Source organism: Podarcis erhardii, assembly GCF_964252035.2.
Source record: "Podarcis erhardii genome assembly, chromosome: 3".
Lineage (NCBI taxonomy): Eukaryota > Metazoa > Chordata > Lepidosauria > Squamata > Lacertidae > Podarcis > Podarcis erhardii.
In genome coordinates, this window is record NC_138507.1 from 75,919,323 (window position 1) to 75,943,595 (window position 24,273).

A 24,273-nucleotide genomic window follows, 5' to 3' on the forward strand; every position below is an offset into this window, starting at 1 on the left:
TATTTATTTATTTAATAAATTCTGTACAAGGCTTGATTGTAAAATAAATACGGTAAAATCAAGGGGGGGGGATCATAACTATAAAACATACACAAGTAAAAATGCTAAAATAGTTTAAAATTACCCTTTTCAACCCCCACCCGCTAAATGCACCCACATTCCTCTGATTTGCCTTGCTACTTGCCATGCAAACTTAAGTCTTAGAATGAAGATGTGGGGCATAAAACTTTTAAATAAAGTGATAAGCACAGCACTGAGAGAACGGGCGTTTAAAAATATTCTCGAGTCCCCACCCGCGAATAAACGCTTTTCATACTACCCACGTGATTCCTCCCTCCGCTTTCTCCCATACGTAAATAACGGAACTTCCCGCCTTTCTGAGCCAATCAGGACGCGAAGAAAAAAAAGGGCTCTTCAGCCAATCCCCTTCGTTGTGGGGGCATGGATGACGCAAATCCGACGCGCCAGCAAGCCAAGTCAAACGGGGGCGCCGGCAGCGCGCGAGTTCCCTGAGCGCTGCCGCAGCCGCTGTGTTTTGCGAAGCCTTCGGGCTCTTCTTGCTGAGCTCGCGATGTTCCCTTCAACCCCCGGCTCGCCTCACACGGCGGCGGGCGGCGGGTCGGGCCGGAGAGGCCTCCGGAGTGGAAGCCGGAAGGGCCAGCAGGCCTTCGCGACCTCGTCCCTCAGTTCCCCGGCTTTATTCTCGCCGGTGGCCAGGAGGAGCGTCAGTTCTCTGTCTGCGCGGTGAGTGAGGAGGCCGGGCCCGGCCGCGGTAGGGAGCCTTCCCTTCCCTGGTCAGGACATTGGCTGCCCGTCTCGCGCGTTGCTTTTCCTCTTGAAGGGCGCCTCGCTGTTTTGTGGGAGGGATTTAAGCGCATCCCGGGACTATGTTTGCTGAGCTGGAGGTGGAATAAAAGGCTGTGTCGCCCTAGGGCAGCAAATCCACTGTTAAAAAAGAACTTGACTTTGTACCAGTGAAGAGGAAATTCACTGCAAATTATGGGATGAACAAATGACTTGATGGGAAGAGATATAAACAAATTGGGATGGAAGCAAGACGAATGCTCAAGTGTCATATAACTGCCCTTTATTAAATTGCATTGGGGATAAACTGCAGTACACCCTACCGTAACTGCCAGAGAGCTGAAAAGCCCTCTCCCAATTCTATTCATGGTCCAGAAAGTAGTTGCTGTTCCACTCTCTGTGAAGGATATCTATGGGGGGGGGGTTGTAACCAAGGCCAACTCTTGTGTCATGACCATGCCTGGAAACAGATTGGAATGGATCTAAATAATCTGTCATCCAAGAATGCCTGCAGGTGCGCCACCACATCTTTCTACATCATATGCCCCAAGGAGCCAGCTGTGATGACTGTTTAGTAGTTATTCCAATCCAAGGGGTCCGAGGCCAGTTTCTTTAGGAGTGGTTGCGCCACCATCTCTTTCAAGGCAGCAGGCACCACTCCCTTGCACAACAGAAACAATGCAGAAGTGAAGTAAAATGTGAAAGCTTCTATAAACTGAAGAAACATTTGGTTGACTAGCTTTAAAAAGGTACACATTTGTTCAAACAATTACAAGAAAATGAAAAATATAACATGGTACTGGAATAAGGCAATTTACTCAATTGAAACTGAAATATTGGAAATGTTTATGACATTACATACATCTTTTTGCTTAGAGGGACACCCACAAAAGTTGTACATCATCCATCAGGAAGTGAAACCATCAACTATGATGTGAAAAGCTTTGGTTCACCTCTGCCAGTAAAGGTTATGGAGGCATTGAGAATGGCTGATGGTAAGTAGTTTAATTCCTTCTACTGTTCTTAGACTAGATAAATGTTTCAGTCAGCATGCAGTTAAGTTTGAAATATAAATATGCAAATTAGCGCTTGTACTCATACATGAGATATTGCTTATTCCAGACAAGGAATTGATGGTATGGGGTAATGGCTTAACAAACCAAAGATGTGAAATTTAGCTTGCCTTAGATAGGTTTACATTCCCACTTAAGGGGGTGGGAATCAAAGTTTGAGGGTGTTCTTAGATCCATCATTGTGCAGATGGCTTCAGAAATATGTCATGCCTTTTCCAGCTTCAGTCATTGTGCAAGCTTCACTCTGCCTGGAGAGAAATAGTCTGTCCAAAGTTGTCCATGTTCTGATAACATCTATGGCAGGTTAATGTAATGTAATGCACTGAACATGGGGCTGCCTTTTAAAAACATCCAGAAGCAATGGGTTCAGAATACAATTGCCGGAGTGGTAACTGACTGACTACCATGACCATAATACACCAATGTTGGAAGATCTTCACTGATTGCCAGTGTGATTCCAGGCTAAATTCAGTGTCTGGTTTTGACCATCGAACCCCTAAATGGTCTGTATAGTCAGACTAATAACTTCTCCCACACAGTTAAGATCTTTCACATAAGTCTCTATTCAGATGCCCCTATTTTAAAGTTTAGGCCACCCAAGAAAAGGGTCCTCGCCACACCCCAGTGTGGTGATGTCCAAGTCATGGAACTCCCTTCCCAGGCATATTTATCTGGTACACAGTCATCATCAACCCCTCTAATTCTGACTTTCAGGCTGTGAAAACTGTTGCTTCTGTTGCCAAAATGGCATCACCCACACATAATGGAAGAACAAACTCAGGGAAACCCTGAGGTTTGTAGGTATTAAAAATTTAGAAAGAAAGGGGGGAAACCCCAAAAAGAACTCAGTGGGAACTGCTCAATGGCCATGAAATGCAAGTTGACTGTGGGGATGGAACAGAAACCCAGGTGATGTGTGAGAGGAAGCATTCATTGAGCTGGAAAACTGAAAATCAGCTGTTTTATTTTTATTTCAGCTGCTGATTTTATTAGCTTTGTTTATTGTTTTATATGCTGAGGGTTTTTTTACTTATTATTAGTGTTTATGGTAAAGTTCTTTGGAACTGTTTTGCAAAAGGTGGGGTAAAAATCACCTAAATACATGTGCATTGTTGCTTTTTATTTAACGTTACCCACAAACTGTAAAGGACCTGTTCTAGCAAGTCATCATAATGGTAATGGTTTTAAGTGGGCTACGTCCCCAAACAACACTGGGTAAAGTAGGTGCCATTCAATAAAATGTATAGGGCTTCAAATATACACTTGGATATCTTATTCTGCTATGCCTCAGGTATGATAAATTTAAAACTTTGTTCATTCTTGTAGCTGAGGACCATTTGAATGTGCATCTAGATGAAAGTGGATGGGCTTGGCTAGTCTACAGAGACAGACTGATTATTTGGAAGATTGGCCAATCTCCGGTTGCTAAGGTAAGATAATAGTATGTCAAATATAGAATTGTAGGTTTTTGTTGTAATGTACATCTTCAAAATAAAGTGTCGTAGCAAATGAGCAACCTCAAAACAGTGACATTGCTATGAGCCTCATCAACTTAGGGTACTTCTGTGTTGCCACATTTAAAGTCCTCTCTGCAAAAAGTTAAGACCTTACATGAGTTGGTATCTCTGCTAAAGTAAAAACTAGTGTTCACCTTAATAAGTTTCCTATTTTCTGTTGTCTCACTGAGTCTTTAAGTAGCCTCAAAAGACTGTTTTGAGTTCAGTGGAGTTTCCAGGTAAGTGTGGTTAGGATTGGAGCCCTAATGTTTTGTCAGAAACTAGCAATATATTCTAGTGGTGATATTTCCTGCTTTCAACCATTTACCCATGAGTACAGTCAAATCTACATTTCATATGCCATCTCATATGCTGTATACGAAAACTAGGCCTTAGTGCAACTTTGATGTGTTGGTGATGCAGGAGAAAGTACAAAGCACGTGGCTTCTTTTTCACATGCTTTTCCATTGCATCCAAAACAGAACATTTGTGCTAGCTCATGAATGCAAAAACTGCATTTCAGCTGTGGCAGAAATTTCCACTTCCTGTTACTTCTGCACCATTGCTGTTTCCAAAGTGCCTTTAGTAGACACTGAACTGATAATATAGACTACAGTGGTGCCTCGCAAGACGAAAAGAATCCGTTCCGCGATTCTCTTCGTCTGGCGGTTTTTTCGTCTTGCGAAGCAAGCCCATTGACGGTTTAGCAGCTTTTAGCGGATAAGCGGCTTAGCGGCTTAGGAAAAGGGAGGGGGGGAGGAAAAAAAAACCCCGCAGGAACTCTCAAGACATTTTCGTCTTGCGAAGCAAGCCCATAGGAAATTCGTTTTGCGAAGCACCTCCAAAACGGAAAACTCTTTCGTCTAGCGAGTTTTCCGTCTTGCGAGGCACCACTGTACTTCATTTTGTTCAAGAAACTCATAAAGGAAGCATCATAAAATGATGTGTGTGTTTTGCAGTTGTCTGCATGTAAGGAACTTCAGTTACCACCTAGCGACTATCTGTGGAATTCAAGCTTAGTGGCAATATCGTCTCTTAATGCCTCTGGTGAAGCACCTTCTTTACAGGTGAGAAACTTAACATTTATTTTGGGAATATCATTTAGGAGAGTAATGAATCACAGCTTTTGTTACAGGATCACAAGTGATGTGGAGCATATTTTAAGTTCATTTGCAACAATCAATGGATGCCAATTTCAAGTACAATATTTGGCAAACTTTGCAGTTTCAAGCTTTTTTAAAAAGCTTAAAAAAATGAAATACAAGTAAAATGAACACGGTAAATTAAATTATTGTCTTAGGCATGCAATGCAAAGTGAAAAAATTCCTATGCAAATTAGACTAATTTGCTGAAGAAAGTTTTTTTAAAAAAAAAATATTTATTAAGATTTTTAAATACAAATGCAAAAAAAAAAAAAAAAACAATATAACATGTATCATAACATAGTTTCATAGCTTCTTTGGACTCCCTCACGTCTCCCGCTCCCACTTACATCATTGTAAATTTTTACCAGCAATTTATCATCTTGTTTGCGTTCTTATGTCCCGCTCATTTAAATATAATCTAATAATTCTCCAAAAGATTTATATTTTCCTCAATCTCACTTATCATCCTAATTCCATCTAATTTAGTGGTGCTCAATTATTTATGATCTAGCATCCTTCTTAACATTCAGCCAAATTACAGTATTTTTGTAAATAAATCTTAAATTTCTTCCAGTCTTCTTCAACCTTCTCCTCTCCCAGGTCTCGGATTCTGCCGGTCATCTCAGCCAGTTCCATATAGTCTATCAGTTGCATCTGCCATTCTTCCAGTGTGGGTAGATCTTGAGTTTTCCAATGCTTAGCGATGAGTATCCTTGCTGCCGTTGTTGCATACAGGAAAAAAGTTCTGTCCTTCTTTATCACCCTCTGGCCGACAATACCCAGGAGGAAGGCCTCTGGTTTCTTAGGGAAGGTATACTTAAATACCTTTTTCAACTCATTATATATCATTTCCCAGAAAGCCTTCACTCTAGGGCACGTCCACCAGAGGTGAAAGAATGTTCCTTCATTTCCTTTACATTTCCAGCATTTGTTATCAGACAAATGGTATATTTTGGCAAGTTTAACTGGGGTCATGTACCATCTATATATCATTTTCATTACATTTTCCTTCAGAGCATGACATGCAGTGAAGTTCAACCCAGTGGTCCACAACCTTTCCCAGTCCTCAAACATGATATTATACCCAATATCCTGTGCCCACTTTATCATAGCCGATTTAACCATTTCATCTTGTGTGTTCCATTTTAACAGCAAGTTATACATTCTTGAAAGTACCTTAGTCTTAGGTTCTAACAGTTCTGTTTCCAATTTCGATTTCTCCACCTGGAACCCTAGCTTTTTGTCATTTTTAAAGACTTCTTTAATCTGAGCGTAGTGTAACCAGTCTCGCACTTTATCCTTCATTTTCTCCAAACTCTGCAATTTCCAATTGTCTCCATCTTTTTCTAGTATTTCCCAATATTTTGGCCATTTGGCCTCCATATTGGGTCTTTTTCGGGCCTTAGCTTCCAGAGGTGAAAGCCACCTTGGAGTTTTGTTTTCCAATAAGTCTTTATATTTTGTCCAGACATTAAACACTGCTTTCCTGACAATATGGTTCTTAAAGGCCTTATTGATCTTAACCTTGTCATACCATAAGTATGCATGCCAACCAAAAGCATTGTTAAAGCCTTCCAGATCCAGTACATCAGTGTCATGAGAAGTAGCCAATCTTTTAGCCAGCAGAAAGCTGCGGCCTCATAGTACAACTTTAGGTCTGGCAGGGCAAAGCCCCCTCTTTCTTTCGCATCAGTTAATATCTTAAACTTAATTCTGGGCTTTTTGCCCTGCCAGACAAACTTAGAGATGTCTCTCTGCCACTTCCGGAAGCACTCCGTCTTGTCCACAATCTGTAGTGTTTGGAACAAAAACAACATTTTTGGCAATACATTCATCTTGATAGCAGCAATTCGGCCTAACAAAGAAAGTTTCAATTTTGTCCAACTGTCTAAGTCTCTCTTGATTTCAGACCAACATTTTTCATAGTTGTCCTTAAATAGACTCAGATTTTTTGCTGTTATGTTTACCCCTAGGTACTTTACTTTTTTAACCACATTTAATTCTGTCTCTCTCTGAAACCGTTCTGACTCTGTATCTGTCAAATTTTTTTCCAATACCTTGGTTTTCTGTTTGTTTAATTTAAATCCCGCCACCCGACCAAACTCTTGAATCAATTGTAATACTCTTTTCGTACTAGATTCTGGCTCCTGCAGGGTCAAAACTAGGTCATCTGCAAAAGCTTTAAGTTTATATTGTTTCGCTCCGACCTGAATTCCTTCCACCAACCGGTCCCCTCTAATCATGTTCAAGAGCACCTCCAGAACCGAAATAAATAGCAAAGGGGAAATAGGGCAGCCTTGTCGTGTTCCTTTTTCGAATTTGCTGAAGAAAGTTTTTAATTCAGTATTTCCAGAAAACCGACATAACTGGAGTAATCCAATGTTCAGTTTGCTAGAGCTGATAGTATTACTTTTACAAATGGGTCTTGTTTACAATTTACTTATGAATGAATAAATAGAAAATTAGCCTGTAGCTTGTACTGCATAAATTGTATCAGCCTGTTTATCTTACAGCACACTGCACTACAGATTTTTAAAAAGCTTAAAATAACTTTACATTCTTCAACAACTTCACAAATGAGTTTTTGTTCCTTCACACAATTAGTTTCAAGAGCTGCTTGTCTAGAAACCATGACATGAGAAGCTTGAAACTGGTGTAAATATGTTGCTCAGATTCTGAATAAATACTTAATCATTTTTTTATTTGCTGTGTTTGCAAGTCTCTGTCAATCATGGTTGCCACCTGTGAAGGATTAATACGCTATTGGCCCAGCTTTGTGCATGAAAGCTCTTTTACTGAGACCCATACAGACTTTGGAGGCGCTCTCTGCAGTTTTCTAACAGCTGTAAAGGTAAAATAGAAACTTAAGTGTGAGCATATATTTTATGGGGTATTTGTTAACAATTCTGGGAAATCTGGATTGCGTCCTGTCACTGACCATTGTCCATAAGTGATGAAATGCTTTTTTTCTCACAGTGTATTTGTAAAACAGAATAAAATGTTGCTCTGAGTTGGATTAGCAAGTCTGTATTCTCTTTTTAAAAACTGAATAATAATGCAGTAGCAACAAAAAGCTGGCCGGATTAAATTGGGGTTTCTTTTCTTTTAGGGTGGAAGCTTTATTTTATCATCTTCAAGGAGCCATTTTATTCGACTGACACCAGACAGTAGTGGCAAGATTTATCAGCATGGCCTACCACAAGGACAAGGCATGTTTTCTGGAATAGGCCGAAGAGTTTCTTCTCTGCTGGGAATCTTGTCTCCCAGCAATGATGTAGCAGTAAGTCTTTAAAATAGTTTAAACTTAATTATGATGCTGTATTTGGATTTTTTAGTTTCTTTCATATGAGGGAAGCATCTTACAACATCAGCTTTAAAAAGTAATAGAATTACAAAAAGTATCCAATATCTGACCATGATACTGATGGACTTTAGTCTTATCAGTTAGCGCTTGTGTCTTCCAGAACTGGTTTTTGATCTAGCTTGAAATTCTCACATTTGTGAAACACTAAAGCCAATCTGACCAATCTCAGCAAAGCACAGAGAAACTTGTTTTTAGTTTTTGAGATGTGGCGTTAAACAGTTCTGTTTTATTCTTTAAAACTTTAAATAGAGAACTTTATTGTATCAAACACTAAACCCCTATAATTTATGTTTAATGCAGCTTTCTAGTGTTCTTTGGGACAAAAACGGTTCACGTTTTTATGCTTTGACCAGCTTAAATCTTTACAAATGGGAAATAGATGATACTACAGAGCGTCAAGTTGTCAGCTGGGATGTAAACAGAATACTTAAAGAAAACATCATGGAATCAATATGGGTAAGAGGCAGTACATTTGGAATGTAAAACAAGTGTTTGCTTTCTTGCTAGCATATTTAATAACTATTATTTGCACAGGGTTCTGAAAGCAACTATGAAGAAATTAAAGGAGATGTCAATGTGCAGTATTTGGATTTGCAGCAAAATCGGTGAGTTCTTATGAGAAAGTGAGGAACCTATTATGAACTAGCGTATACATTGTCCTTTTGTGTCAAGGTCCGTTATTTCAAGCTGCAGAACTGTTACGAGAATTGACACTTTAGAAAATACTTAATTTCTTCTTGGTTTTTAAGTCTACTAGCATGAGTTTTCCTTGTTTTAGAAGTTCTCCACCCAGAATAAGATGCCAATTTTTGTAATTTAATCAGGGATCTTCTGTGAAATTCTGTGGTTTCTCCTCCCTTCAAAAGCCAAGGGATATGCAAAGGCTTAGCATATAAATGTAATGAATTTGCTTACATGCAGCATGTAAAAAGATGCATGTGTACATATTCTTAAGATACTATTTTCTAAGAAAAGCAAAGTGAATGATTTCAGATACTGTATTTTTCGGTCCATAGGGCGCACCTAGTTTTTTGGGGGGGAAATAAAGAAAAAAATTATTCCCAGCCCCCAGAACAGGCAGTTCTCCACAAGCCGTGGGAGAGCTGCGTGAAGTCGTGCAGCTCTCCCATGGCTTGTGGATAGCTTCCTGAAGCCTGGAGGGCGAGAGGGGTCACTTCAGCGAAAGCCTGCATTCGCCCCATAGGACGCACACACATTTCCCGTTCATTTTTGGAGGGGGGGGAGTGCGTCCTATAGGGCGAAAAATACGGTAATTAGTAAACTTTGTTTTGCTTCTTGGTATTTCTGATCACAGTTTTGCAAGGCAAATGCTTATCTCTTTTGTCTTCCAATAAATAGTGATGGATTGGTGATTTTAGCTGCAGCCTGGCATCTTGGTGACAGTCCATGCCTCATCTACTATACTTTAATAACAGTAGAGGATAATGGTTACCCCACATGTGATAATGTTATTGTGGAAGTCACCCAGTATAATCCACCGTTTCAGGTAATTGACCTTATGCATTACAGGGGTTTTTGTGCCTTATTAGCTATTAGCTCTTGATCCTAAACACACTGTTGGAAATACATCATGCTGACTGTGTTCACCTGTTGCATTAAGGGGGGAAAGGGGGGTATAAAATAACAACAACAACAATCACCATTTATTTTATACATGAACACTTAGGTTAGCAGCCTAGAGCTGGATATCAACCTAAACATATTATACTATTATGGAAAACTATGTGGAGTTGGCAATACCAACCTTAAATGTGTCACTTTCAGCCTGTTTTCCCTGGCCCTTTGGGATCAAGCCGTTAGGCTTCATACAAACGCATAGGTGTCATGCTAACAGGTTGAGGGTAATATGCTTTTATAAATGTCGGTGTTAACCCTTAATGCAACATATTTCAGCCTGAAGAACTGATGTGTCGTTTAGTAGTCCCAAATTTCTCCAGCCATGCTGCCTGTCTTTACACAGAAGAGGAGGTATTTGCTTGCTCAACAGGAACAGGAAGAATTTCTTTGCCCCAGGAGAAAATGATATTCAGTATTCAAGGTAAGAACCTAAAGAAGCCGGAGCTCTTAATAAGCCAATGAGGGTGTTTATAGGGTCTCTCCAGAACAATTATGCTTTTAAAACTTACTGTATTTACTTTTTATGGAAATGGTCATAGGTATAGCAGTGGTATAGATAGAGCAGTGATTATCCATCTTGCCATTGACTCACAGTACAATCCTATACATGTCTACTCAGAAGTAAGTCCCATTGAGATCAATTGGCCTTACTTCCAGGTAAGTGTGTATAGAATTGAAGTCTCAATGACTTAAGCAGTTACGGGCCTAACAGTGAAATCTTAGATTTAAGAACAATCCCTATTGTGTTATGTAGAGTTATTATTGTAGGCATAGGAACTTTATAATAAACTCTGTCTTGTTACTTTTTCGCTTGATAACTCTGAAAACCAGGCCTTACAGCCTTTTAACTTGTGCTTATAACATAGCTTAGCAAATCAAACTTAAGCCCACAGTTTGACATTCATTAATGATGTTGAAGTTGTATTGTGTTGTGTTTATTTCCTACCTTAGGTGATAGAATTTTAGGAGCAGGTTCCTGTGCTGGACTTCCAATTTTTTTCACTAGAAAAAGTGGGCTCGTGGCCATACATTCCAGGGAAAACATTACTGTGCTTCCTGAAGATATTGAGGATTCTTTAGCCTCCTCTGTAGCTGAGACAAATGATGAGGTAAGGAGGGAAAGCATTGTCTTAATTGTCTTAACAGTAAAGATGTATATACCTGTACTGCATTTTCTTAGATAATTTAGTTATTCCAAAGTTAGCATTTTTACCATTTCAAACTACATTTTTGTGGAAGCATTATTCCTCCCTTTACATTTTTCTCTCTTTTTCAATTTTATTTTAGAGCATTGCATTTGATGCTGCTTCCAGGATGGATATTATAGCGCAAGAGGATAAGACCAAAATGTTAAAATCTGCTTTCTTACAGTTTTGCAGGTATAAAATTATGTCATGTTTAATATACAGTATATTTCATTCTGGGAGCATTGTGGGTTTGTAAAACTGAAGAGAAATATTAACATTTAGCATTACCTTTTATAGAGGATGAAAGCCAACATAATACAAATAGGTATGCCCTGGGTTTTCTTCCTCTCTTCCCTGCAGCCATTTGTGCACTTCCAAAATCTGTAAAAATAGATGGCTTTATGTTCTATCAGATAACAAACAATTGGGTTCTGCAGACTATCAGAATATCTTGTGCCCCTTTCTGTCCAAGTAGTCTATAATCCCTCCTGTTGCTTGTAAGCCCTCTCCCTTTGCTGGCCCTTCAATTTGTTTCTTGTCTTCCTTCATTTGGAGCAGAATCCATTTGTTCCTCCTTCAGTGTGCTAATCTTCTCCTTTAAAACCACCTCCCAGCATTAAGCATATCACGGTGGTTAGATGATTACTGCCCACCCCTGCTTCAACCACGAGACAAATTACACCACCGTCCTCCTCTTCCATCACGGCACAAGTTCACAGGAAGCAGATAGAGCACTACCAGCTGAAGCTGTGACTGGGGTTAATCTCCTTTCATGCACCCCTCCAGTAAAGACAGTCACAGCTCCGCTCCTTACATCACCTATGGCAGCTTCTGCCTGTTCCCCATCTGATGTCAACATCATTCTCCCACAGTAGTTCTGCAGTACCAGATGTGGTCCCCCAGAGGGCAGAAGAGAACCATGAAATACTTAGAGAACTTGAAGAAAGAGGCAATATTTTGAATATAGCATCAGCATCTACAACCTGCTGCTGTGGATCCAGTTGATTGTTCTTAGGTACCTCTCATCTAGTGCCCTGCTCAGCAGTTTTTCCTGTTTTGTGTTGGAAGCTGCATTTGTCCTCAAGATCGAAGAGGCTGTTGTGGCAGATACAGCTAAAGAGCTAGTTCCCAATAAGCAGTTTTAAGAGTCTCTAGGACCCTCTCCTGCTCTTGAGGGCCATCCTTTAAGTGAAACCCAGAAGTTGTGTGTGTGTGTGTGTGTGTGTGTTTTTTTAAAGTCAGTCCACCCCAGATTCTGTGATTTCTCAGCACCAGCTGCAAAGGAATCTCCTGACCCTATTAGCTCACTAGTAAGCACTTTCATAGAAGAACACTATTGCATGTACCCTACCCTCAGCCTGTGCAAAGTTGGCAGCATGATAGATTACCCCTTTGCCTTAGAGACCAGCCACCAGACCAAGAGATACGTCAAAAGGTTCCTGATCCAGAGGGCAAAAGCTGTGAATGCCCTCATAACATCATACCCTCCAACTCCCCTACTGTCACACGTTGTTCACAAAATTCAGTTGGACAGGGTTTAGGTAGTCCCAGTGGCTCTCTGCTGGCACAGCCAGTCTTGGTTTTCCAAAATTCTGTAGCTGGTAGAGTATCCACCGTAGTTCCTGCCACTCAAGCCAGACCTACTCACACAGAGACCCCTGTTGCAGCCAGACCTGACCCACCTCTAGCTAATTGTTTGAAAACTGAACAGAGCGTTCTCCTGAGGGCAGGTTTCCCACCAGAAGTGGCTGCATGGTCCTCAGCAAGCACTTTTGTACACCGTTTCATACAACTCAGACCTGCTTGCATCAGTAGTAGCTGCTTTGGGGAAGATGAGTGCTGCGGCACATGCTCCCATTTCACCATGCAGCCACCTGATCACACCCACAAGACAGCAGTTTTGATGCATTCCACTTGACTCACATCCCATGCCCAAGATAGCTCAGAACCATGGTCTTTATTATGAATGTGGCTTCCAGTTGAGCATTAGCAGGTGCCAATGCCACCCACTTAGCTGTCTGCACATACCAATCACCTGGAGGTTTTTTTGGTCTTGAGCATCCAGTTTCAGTGCACACACAGCTAGCCTTGGCTATGTTTCCTTCTGCCCCTCCCCAGCCCCAGTCCTTTTATGGATGTTCTTCCTGATTCCTGATGTCGTCGTACAGTAATGAAGGGCAACAGAAATGAAGGGCAAGCAGAAGGGGCTTTCTTGAATATGGGCAGGAGGGATGCAATCACAAGCTTCCTGTCTTCCAAGCAGTTGGAGGGATTATGACCCACTTGGACACCCTCAGATATGCAGTTAAAAGCAACATTCCCAGTCAGGACCAGTGTTCCATTCTAAGAGTCAACTCACCAAGTGTTTCCCTTCATTTCAGTAACAATATGAAAGGTGCACAAATCATCGTTGCTGAGCTCTTTCCACAGCATGGAGATGCATACCCTGATGCAGACCTAGACAGAGCTGTGTTTCAAATTAGTGAGAATTTGGTGGATGATTATCCTACATCTGACCCACGATGGGCTGAATCAGTACCTGAAGGTGAGAAGTCTCATGTGTAAAATGGACATTCTGACTGTACAGCCTTAAGAAAGTAAGACTGTAAGTTATACTAACTTTTAAACCCCTTTCCTTGTCACTTTTTTTGTACTAAAGCAGCTAGTTTTCCAAATTCTTCCATCATTCTTCTTCATCAGCTGGAAAATAAGACAAAGGCCCATTCTCTGTTCATTGACTTTCTTCGTCAGGTAGGTACCTAATGTTCTTGTGTAAATGTGGCAATATAGGATGTGGCACAAGAGTATTTTTATGTACAATTCTCTCTATCCAAGGTGGGTCTATTTGGTCGCCTGGGCAATTTCCCAGTACGGGGCATACCAATGGCAACTCGGTGGTTACTATGTGAACATGCAGAAAAGTTAGCGGCAGCTATTGCTCTCAAGAACCATCACTACAGATTGCCAGATGTGGTCAATGCTGCAATAGAGACTGCTTTGATGAAAAGAGAAGACGACGTTCCGTCAAGTCTAACTCCTGCAGATGTTTTCTTCAGAGAGGTGATATAAAGAAATAATTTATCTACAACCACATCTATCGTTTTCTGTGTGAATAGCATTTCCTAATAAAATGCATGAGAATCCATGTAACATTCTATATTTCTTCTTTTAGATCCATACTTTGGGATGGGGGTGGGAACATGAATACTTTTCCCTTTAGGAAAGTGCCTAATGAAAATCTCCCATGCTTATAGATCCATTCTAAGAATGAAAATTAAATGGCAGAAAAGCCATTTATGAGATTCGCGGAGCAATCTAAGCTCCCAGCTGAGAGGAGATGCTCTACCACCACACCTGAAGCCTTGCTGCTCACACATGGCAGGAGGAGAGGTTTTGTTTTTCCAGCTCCAGGCTAGCACTTCTAGTGCCTGTGGTAGCTTCCTATGGTAGCTAGTAGATCATCGTATCCCCAGCCTTCAGCATCAGGGTGTTTGGTTGGGTGTATGAATGTGCTTTTAACGTGCTAAGTGAAACACTTAAACTGCTCAGTGCATAAAATATCAGGCTGAATCATTGCTTTTATACCTGATCAGCAGTGTTAATTGTCAGTGTTCCTTCTTCTTTTCTGTTTTTCAGGTGTCACAGATAGATACCATTTTTGAATGCTTACTGGAAAAAGAGAAGCAAGTCTTGAAGGATATGTCAGTTCAATCTGAGGAATGGTCTGAAATAGTCGTCAATGTAAACAATATCATAAAGGTATTACATTTCAAAAATTAAGTAACGGTAAAAAGTCCACGACCTAGGAAACTGGACGTAATGCACCCAGCTAAATGTTTTAAAGCCCCATTTGATTTCATAGCTTAAATCCTTCCAGTTCCAATAAATTAAATTTGAAAAGAGGATCATACATTAATTTAGAGTTTTAATAAGAAGTGGGAGGTTGGACAGTTTTAGATCACATGCAGTAAAACGAAAATGAACGAAAATGAATATTGTTGATTTCCCAAAATCTCTTCCCATCAGAAGAAAACAGAAAATTGCAGTAGCAGTAAAATAACTGGTTATTCTCACTACCTGTTGGAAACTACCCAGAATAAAGGAGGGGAAGATACAGTGTGACTTGGACTCATAATACAGGATACAGAAATGTAAAATGTAATAATACTAAAAAATGATGAGTGCTAATATCTAGATGACACTCCCCCAAAATCCTATGTTTGGTAACGTCCTATGTTTTCTGTGTCAATATTCTCTAGGATATGCTGCAAGCTGCTATCCAAGACCGCCAGTCCAAAGCTGCTTTATATAAAATAAGAGAGCCTCCCGAAATGGAACCAGAATATGTTCCATGGACAGGTGAGAATAGAGAAAATCTTATATAAATGGTTTTGTAACACAGTATTGCTCTTTCTACATAAAATCCACTGAAGAGTACTTTATTAGCCTTTCAAATTGTTGCCCTTGCTCTTAAATTTCTAACTCAATAGTGCCATGTTTCATAAATACCTCACTGGTTTTCTTGAACATAAATGTTACATTTTTAGTGTTTAAATATTTCTGTTTATTATATCCTCATCCTGAATGTCTGGGCTAACATGCTTGCCTGCTTATCATCATTATGGCTTATGTAAGGCCATTACTGCTGTCTGTGCATTCAAACATAAGCATTTATTTACTGGTGCAGATAACATTAGGAGGCTAGTAGTGCTGTTAACTTTTAAGATGGTTGCCCTGGAAACTGATGTCAAAACTTACTTGAATTAAATTGTGATTATTATTTTTTAATGGCATTTCGAAATAAATGTGATTTCTCAGCCACAATTTAAATTTGCACCTTGTTTTCTTCCTGGAGAGATCAGACAGGAAAGGACAGATGAAAGCTGAGTTAACCTGAGGCACAGTCTCTCTCCTACTCGGTACAACACTTGTTCCTGTGAACAAGCCCTAAGCTTATTATAGACTTACATTCCTGCCTGCAATAACTTGAAATCTACACTTTCGTAAAAATTGCAAGCAACATCACAGTACAGGTGGCTTTGCAGGGGAAATATCTGATACATTCCCTTGTGCTTTTAAGTTGTTTTGCGCATCATAGAATTAAGAGCCTACATGGAAGTTATAACAAATGCTTTCCAATGCATGTGCACATGTATCGTCAAGTAAATCTATGTACCGGATGGCTGTAACATTTTGCTTGAAAATCCCTTCCATGTAGAATTTTGTAATGCAGGCAGTGACCCTGAGAGACTTTTAGAAACCATGGTTTTAAAGCTGTAAAGGAAAGAAGCCTGTGTATTAGGTTTTGGTGTAAAGAACAGGATTTTATCCTATTGTTTCAAAAGTTTTCAGATTATTTCATGAGGGGAAAGGTAGGCATGAGGGCATACTTGACACTGAGCTCAAGCAGTTGTCTTTTCTTCTCAGCCATAGCCTTGGCTCTGCTAGGATTGTTAATGTGGACGCTTTTCTTTTTCTGCTGTGCAGTGCTGCTGTTCCACTAAAAGACTTAGGCTGGGGGTTGCTGCTTTGCTATGGAAAGTAGATACGTTTACTTTTTAACGGCCTCTTGTGTCTAATTTCCCCTTGGTATACTATCATATGTCATTTTTCAAATTCCATATGCCAAATATAATAATGCCTTAATATTTCATTTTCCTGTCTTCTCAAGCATCCGTTGGTGTGCGAACGACTATAATACAGCAACATGAAATCATTCTGAAGAAGGTCTATCCTCAGGTTAATAGTAAGCTTCGTAGCATAGTGACAGAACAGCTGGTGGCACTTCTAGATTGCTTTCTGGATGGTTATGTTTCTCAGCTTAAATCTGTGGACCGGCCAGAGTACCAAGAACGCTATAACAGTCTGGAAATGGAATACATGCAGAAAAGATCTGAACTGTTGTCACCACTACGTAAGTGCTGCGGTTATTATACAGGGTCCCATTTAAGTCTCTGCCATGGGTATAGGAAAGCAGGGGAAGAAGGAAATGCTCTTCTCCTTTCTTTTCTTCTTTTCAATAATGTTTGCCTATTTTTAGCTTTCAGAGCAGAGTTTTCTTTTTAGACTTGTAATGTCAAATCAAAAATGGATTAGAATATTTCAACAACATTTCACATTGTGCAGTTTGGTTCTTAGTTTTTCGATTCTAGGCAATGTTGAGTTGCTTTTTCTTAAGGGGAAGATAATTTGCAAGGAATTATTAACGAACGAACGTGTTCTTGTATTATTGTCAGAACCTAATCCTTTGCTTAGGAGTTCCTCCCTGGCACCTTCTCCATGCTAGAGTTTGGCTTGATAGGAATTACAGTCAGGCCCCCTCTGCCCTAACATTAACTTTTCCCTTACTCCTCAGTTATAAGGAACTTTGAAGCCCCCCTGCCAACAGCTGTGTCTCCCCAGGTTGTTCCTTGTCTGTCTTATCAGGCTCCACTGCAGGCAGGAGAAATGGTGTGTTTTGTCTAACTGCAGGCTTGCTTCCCAGCCATTCTCCAGCAGCAAGCTCTGCTTACTGAGGACTCGATCCTTCATCCATGCAGGTGGGAAACACAGCGGGCAACACGGTGGTCCCTGGTGGTTCAAAGCTCTTCTGTAGGAGAAAAATTGTACTGTCCTACTACTCCATTATTTGTTGCTGGGGAGAATGCAGTACCCACCTTCACTCACAGGAACCAAATCCTATTGGTTGAATCAAATTGTCCCCCCACTGACTCTTTGATGTAGCATAGTCTTTCAACTTAATAATATAGAGCCTATGATCTTTCTAATGGCATGTGGAGTATACCCTTTGCAAATTGCTCTAACTTCTTTATAGTTTTTGAAAACAATTATCTAGAGGCAAAATGCCCTTGAAAGCCACACTCATTTATCTTTTTTTTTTAAAAAAAAAAAGTCTTCACAAAATGGCCATGTTTTTATTGTGGGCGTTTTTCCTTGTTTGTTTTTGTTCAGTTTCTCTTGGACAGTACCAGCTGGCTGCCGCTCTAGCAGAAAAATACTGTGACTTTGACATATTGGTACAATTATGTGAGCAGACTGATAACCAGACCAGATTGCAACGTTACATGACACAGTTTGCTGATCAGGTAATGTTCTTTATTTACTCCAAACAACAGGCTGTTAAGTAAGTGTATATTGTAGGAGAAACCTCAGACTTGCTGTCGGGTTATTTTTCAGAATTATGTCAGTGCAGATTTCTTTCTCTGTTAAGCAGCTATCTTATTACACATACAGATAGTGACTATCCAAGAGCCTCATAAGTTACAGAGAAAATAACCAAGCTTAGCCATTAGGTGGCTGCATCAGGCAACAGATGCTAGGGGAGAATTGAGTTGTTGGAGAACAGAACTCTGGGTGCTCCATGACTTATGTGTTGCAGTGAGTTTCATCTGTCAATCTGGTCAACTTTGGTATATGGAATGGTGAAGGGGACCCCACTGTAAACAGCTATTTCTTCACTGATGTGAGAAACAAGTGATAGAACTTTTATAAATCTTTTCTATGCTGGAATGTTAAAACTTGTCCCATTTGGTAAAAATGTTTACATTTTGAGATTATTATTATTTTTAACACAAGTTGCAGTCTTGCAAGCTTGACCACATTCTTGCTACTTTTAGAATTTTTCAGATTTCCTCTTCCGTTGGTATTTGGAAAAAGGAAAACGGGGAAAGCTGTTATCACAGCCCATTGCTCAGCATGGCCAGTTGGCCAGCTTCTTACAAGCTCATGAGCAACTCAGCTGGCTACACGACATCAACAGCAATGATTTTGAAAAGGTAAGGCTTTATACAAAAAGCAAAGTATTTGTAATGGGTAGTTGCTCTGTCCTCGGTAGAGACCCCTTGCAGAGCTAGAGAATGTGACTGACTGTACACAGGTACCCCACTTTGTTAATCTAAGGAACAAGTGGAGACCTCTGTGTATTTGCACCTACCATTTTAGTGGGATTCTGCAAGCAGAACAGCTTTTCCTGACTTGGCGCAAGTTACATGCACAACAAAAGAAAACTGAAATTCAGCAGTGTGCCTCTGATAGTGCATAGCTTTGTTCAGCATCTCGTATGAAGACCTGCACCGCTTCCCACAATGTGTGCTAGCACAATGCATTGCATATCCTTTTGCCTTCTGCTGTGTTGTGCTGAGTTTTCCAATAGTTTTTCCACAACAGTTTGTAGAACAACACTGGTATCAGAGTTTTATTCTGTTCCTGTGTATCTCTGGCTCTTACCCCATGTAAAGTAAAAATAATATGCATAGGAGGCAATTCTGTTCTTTGAAATCTTGACACAGAGGTAATTTGTAATCTCATCAAATATTTCTAGAACTTAATTGACCTAGCATTCTGTAGTTTTCTTTCTTCACTGAGGTTATTCTGATAGCTTTGTAAATATTAAGCTGTTGGGTCCAAGTTAGACAAATGAATGTCTTTGTTTTGTTTTATTTGTTAAAAAGTGCAAAATATAACTTAACTTTTTTTAAAAAAAAAGCTTCCCAGCCTAAATACTGGACAAGTTATAAAATCAGATATTTTAGCAAGCAACTGTTTTTGTAATATCTTTCCTCTTTTCCTTTTTCTTATTCTGGTAGATCCAGTCACTATTTTAGTGAGTTTCTCTTCTTTCTTAGCATTATAATTTCAGGAGGCGACCATTTCGTACAGGGTTTCTACTCCTGGCCCCCATGAGAGCCAGTGGAATGAGCATCAACCTGCCCCATTACACCCCCTTTCTGCCTTCTTCCTGGTCCAAAAGGACTCACACATTGGTGATTGCGTGTCAATTGGATGTGCCTAAAATGGTCACCACCATTCACAATACTGGGGTGTGAATTCTCTTTAGAGCTTTGTTTGAAGAAACATAATAGAAATATTTACCTGAAATCAATGTATTCCTAAAATACCATTTCTTCATAATAGACTTGCTTTGATACCATTTCTATTTTCAGTGACTTTTAACGTGTGTCCTCTAGTGCAGCTGTTTAACATCTTCCCTATCTTGCCTTTTGCATGTTGTTATTCTCAGAGTTATATAAAATTGTTCACTGTAGAAGAAAATTCTTCTTGGCCATATCAGAATTTGAACATGTTTATGAAATAATAACAATATATAATCATCATGCAAATTACTAATGTCCCTGTTATGTGTGTGTGTGTAAATAAACTTACATGTTGAGCTTTACATCACTTGAAATATTAAAAGTATTTTTTGTCAATGTTAGGCTAACCGAACACTGCAGAATTTAGCAAATACAGAAACTCGGTACTTTGCAAAGAAGAAAACTCTTCTTGGCCTGTGTAAACTGTCTCTACTGGCTTCTGATGTATCAGAAGTGATGCAGAATGAGAAAATTGAAGGTACTATTTTTTCCATTGTAAAGTTTAAAGTAAGTTTTCTTTATATGAAGATACCCCTTAATTTATTAGATGTACAAGGTCAGTTGTGATCCCAGCAATATGGTGGTTGAGACACCAATGACAGAGCTTTAGTTTCCAAAGCAGTTTGTCAGTTCCCCACTGAAATTCTTGGCTGCCACACACAACAAATTAATACAGGTATCTATGAACAATTACTGTTGTGGTTGGAATGTAAAAGTTTTCCATCTTTCTGATGTTGCTCCAGTAAGGTGTGCAACACTTGAAGTAAGGGGTTAATTCAGTGGGTGATGATGCTTAGCTAGTAGATGACACCACCTTGTAATGTAACTATAATGTGTATATTTGCTTTTTAAACAACATTGAGAATGATCACTAGGATATTAAGGAATTTTCCATAGAACTTTGGTGCAGAAATGGGGGGGGGGGGCAGTCCGCTATCATGAAAACGTGTCATTTTTGCTGCCTGCTTTCAACATGATTATCAATAACTTGGGAGGTAGCACATGGCAAGGGCTGTCATTTACAAGTCTTTCTGAATACATGGACAGAATTTCCTCCCTTGGGATCTTGTAGGTAGACTTCCCACCACTTTTAGGGGTGGTGGTGGTGGCCTTTATGTTCTATGCTAGAGGCCAGAAAATAAAAGCTTCTTGTCAAAATCCTCCCTCCAACCAGCCATCCAGTTGTTTGCCAAGAAGTGAAGGGAATTTGTAGCAAGTGGTCTGTCTGGCTACTAAACATACTGGCAGGTTACAGGTGGAGGTAGAGTTACTGGTCTTCAGGCTCACTGAAAACCTTGAGCGTGATGGAATATTCATAATTAGGTAAATAATACTTTCTTTTTACTCTGGAATTATAGTCATTTGTACTATGCTTTTTATTTCATGTATACAAGAAATTACTGAACAAGAGCGTTTTCTGCTACACCAAGAGACTCTACCTGAGCAGCTGCTGGATGAGAAAAAAATTAATCTCAATGAAATGCCAGTGTTAAGTGCTCCACAGCTGATTGAGGTATGTACTATTAAGTGTCCTACCGGTATTGAATTTCTGAGCTACTCTGTCGAAAGACTCTTCTCTAATGTGGTTTTGTGTTCCTGAATAATATTGGGTAAAATGACTGGATGAAAATGGGTCATGCCTTGATCCCCTGACCCCAGCAGACAACTCGGTAGCCCCATGGCCTCACTGTGGCATCACAATTGACGGGTGAATTGCCACGCTCACCGGTCAAAATCACTTGTGCTTAGTGTGCTCTTTGCAGCAGTCTTTCTTCATCGCTGTGTGATGGAGCAGTCTTTCAGAGCCGATGTCTCCATAAAGCAGACAGGGGGCCCAGCTCTGGCAGGGACTGCTCCATTGTGCAGCAGTGAAGGAAAAAAACTTGTCTGGAGCTTTCACTGCCTGCTCAAGGCTGAGCTTTTTTTAGAGATTGAAGGAATCAGTGGAGGTGGGCTGTCCAAGAAGGTCCTGTCTATCACCTGACATCACCAGTGATGGCAGTTGATGGGCATGGTTTGGAGAAATTGTGCTCTTGGCTCAAATTGGACCCCCTGGTAGGCCCAGATTGGCCCGTGTGCTGGAACTTCCACACCCCAGGAAAGGAGGGATGGCTAGAAAATTTGTGTGATAGATACCGAGTGCCCTGCCTTGCTTGAGTAGAAGTGCTTTCTGCTGCCACAGAGTCACTTGGATACAACCCAATGAAGCTGCCCCGAGTCTGTCCTGACTGCTTTGTATTACAAATCTTAGTGACCTTGCCAATGCAATCAAAACAAATTCAGGAAATTTTGGCAGGGAGTCTGCTGTGCAGTTTGAGTCAAAAGAGTTAATCTTCAGTGCAAACATACCTCATAGGTTTGCTGTGATAAAATGGGGAGCAAACCATGTATAATGCTCTCAGCTCCTTGGATGAATGGTGGTGTTTGGGTTAAATTATTTTGTGCCTCAAATACCAGGAACGTATCCTGTTTCAGATGAGTTGGCTGTACTCTTCCATAGACGTTGTCCTCTGCCACCATATCCAGATGCCTTATGCAGTGGGTTTTGATTATACACACAGTTTATGGGTTATTAGAGCACTAATCTGTGCTTGCTTTGTGGCAAGATCTGTGACTAGGAATGTTCAACAAATCCACTTACACTTTCTTGAAAATAGTCGGAGATTGGGACACCATTGAGCTAAGCTTATAAACAGTTTCTAGGTAAATACACTTTTTCGTCCTTTGAATGAAGGAAACCAGAAGGATAGACAGGTGTGGCAAATTGTGTGCATGTTTTTATGAATGAAAACCCCTAGTAAAAGCATTACATATATAAGGGCTTTTTTCCTTTTCTGCCTCTGCATTCTTCGAAGTCCATCCTGGGAGGCAAACAGGGGTCCAAATGTTTTTGTGTTTAGGCATTACAATGGTATTACAGAAGAAGTCTCTGTAAGCAGAAAGGGGGGAGGGGTTTCTTTAACAGCTGTGCTAAAGCCAGGCAGCTCTGATGCCCCCTAATAATCTTCCAGCCTGGATCACTGCCAGACCCTGCTTTTAATTTCTTCTATCAGCAAGGCCTTTCCTTTCTGACCCTGGTGTCATTCAAGTTTAGGATTTTTTTATTTTTTTTAAAAGAAGCAGCTATAATCTGAACAAAGCTGCTCATTGTGCTGAACCATAGCTTAACTTGTGTGACTGCAACCATACTTTTGGATCTTAATTCAAACAGTCCCACAACTTACAGACATTTAGCTTGTGTGCATCCAGCTTTATGTTCTTGGCAAATAATAAAAATAAATAGAAAGGGGATGGGGGGCGGGGGAGTCTTTGGCAATCCCACCCACCATTGCACCCATTGTTTTGTGATTATAAGCAATTTTGGCTTTAGGTGTGATCCCCAGAATGTAACCACCATGTCAGTTGAGGGCTTACTCTATTAAAGTAAATATGCATGTGTCCTTTGGAGGTATTTATCTTTCCAGAATATTGCAGATGATTTTTTATTTTTATTTTTTGCACATAGGAAGCTGTCTTGTACTGAATTAGACCCTTGCTCCATCTAGCTCAGTGTTGCTTTCAGACAGAAGTCTTTCCCAGCCCTGCCTGGAAATGCTGGGACTGGACCTTGAGCCTCCTGCAGCCCAAACAGATGCTTTGCCACTGAGCTGTTCTATAACAGAGTACTTATTTGTGGAACTATGTTCCTACCACAATAGGCTAGGAATGCCAAAGCCTTAAATGGTTTGTAAATTTGAGCCTATCATATAGCAACCTTATAGGCAGTGTAATCTTTCCATTGTAATATTGGAGGAATGCCTTTTTAAAACCCCGACTCTTTTCCTTACTATAAAAATGCCTATAGCTGAATGAAGGCATATTTCAGTCAACAGTCACATGAGTTAGAATCCAGGGTGGTCTTCCCACAAGGAGTTCTTAACAAGATCAGTTACACTGTTTTGGAGTCTAAAAATAATGTTGTCCTTCCATCTTTCATGCAATAGTTGTACATATCCCCTGAGAACAGAAGGGCTAATGAATATGACTTCAAGAAGGCACTCGATCTGCTGGAGTATATTGATGAGGTATGAAAATGAATGAGTTTTGGTGATCTCTGAACCAGGATGTTTTTCAGTCCCCTCCCCCATCTGTAAAAAAATAAACAAACATAACCTCTTATTTCTCAGCTACCAAATACTCAAGTCCCATCTAATACCAACTGCGTGACTTATTGGCCATCTTTTAAAACAATAATGGAGGGCTAAACCTGTGAAAACATTAAAACTGAAACTGAAGACTGTGACTCAGTTTTAGTGATGCCATCAGTCAAATATCAGTTCATATCAGAATGGGAAATTGATCATTTCCCACCCACCTTCTTTTTAGTTATTGATGTCGCTACCCCAACTGGTATCCTTGTCGGGATCTAGATTCATGATATAGCAATGTCCCAGGACCTCTTCTCAGTCCTCCGCCTGCCCCTGTGTTAGGTTTTATTTTATTAATATTTCTATTAAAATATTTCTGACCCATTCTGTATCACTTGATCCCAGCCAAATTGACACTTTCCCTCTCACAAAAACTGAACTGCAAACTGTTAAGTGCTCTGGGTCACATTCTGTGGCATCAGACCAGGTCTGCTCATTTCCCTAAGCACAATAATATACTGATCACCTTAAAGGAGCTTACATGTATGATTACATAACTGTATGGA

General features: G+C 40.2%; 1 protein-coding gene across 2 annotated transcripts in view; it reads left to right on the forward strand.

Moving 5' to 3' along the window:
- Window positions 1-496: 496 nt before the first annotated feature.
- The window catches only part of NUP133 (nucleoporin 133), a 29,035-nt gene continuing 5,258 nt past the window's right edge, over window positions 497-24,273 (forward strand). The window contains exons 1-23 of one of the 2 annotated variants that reach the window (XM_081855808.1): window positions 497-744; window positions 1,681-1,799; window positions 3,204-3,307; window positions 4,333-4,440; window positions 7,238-7,369; window positions 7,628-7,798; window positions 8,183-8,338; window positions 8,417-8,487; window positions 9,242-9,389; window positions 9,797-9,941; window positions 10,472-10,629; window positions 10,808-10,899; window positions 13,089-13,252; window positions 13,367-13,458; window positions 13,543-13,767; window positions 14,344-14,466; window positions 14,967-15,066; window positions 16,379-16,621; window positions 17,659-17,792; window positions 18,324-18,482; window positions 19,923-20,058; window positions 20,975-21,093; window positions 23,564-23,644. In XM_081855808.1, the coding sequence (XP_081711934.1) occupies window positions 572-744; window positions 1,681-1,799; window positions 3,204-3,307; window positions 4,333-4,440; window positions 7,238-7,369; window positions 7,628-7,798; window positions 8,183-8,338; window positions 8,417-8,487; window positions 9,242-9,389; window positions 9,797-9,941; window positions 10,472-10,629; window positions 10,808-10,899; window positions 13,089-13,252; window positions 13,367-13,458; window positions 13,543-13,767; window positions 14,344-14,466; window positions 14,967-15,066; window positions 16,379-16,621; window positions 17,659-17,792; window positions 18,324-18,482; window positions 19,923-20,058; window positions 20,975-21,093; window positions 23,564-23,644 (3,153 nt within the window). In that variant the 5' untranslated portion in view covers window positions 497-571. The remainder of the gene's footprint in view (window positions 745-1,680; window positions 1,800-3,203; window positions 3,308-4,332; window positions 4,441-7,237; window positions 7,370-7,627; window positions 7,799-8,182; window positions 8,339-8,416; window positions 8,488-9,241; window positions 9,390-9,796; window positions 9,942-10,471; window positions 10,630-10,807; window positions 10,900-13,088; window positions 13,253-13,366; window positions 13,459-13,542; window positions 13,768-14,343; window positions 14,467-14,966; window positions 15,067-16,378; window positions 16,622-17,658; window positions 17,793-18,323; window positions 18,483-19,922; window positions 20,059-20,974; window positions 21,094-23,563; window positions 23,645-24,273) is intronic. The other variant, XM_081855809.1, reaches the window with a different exon arrangement.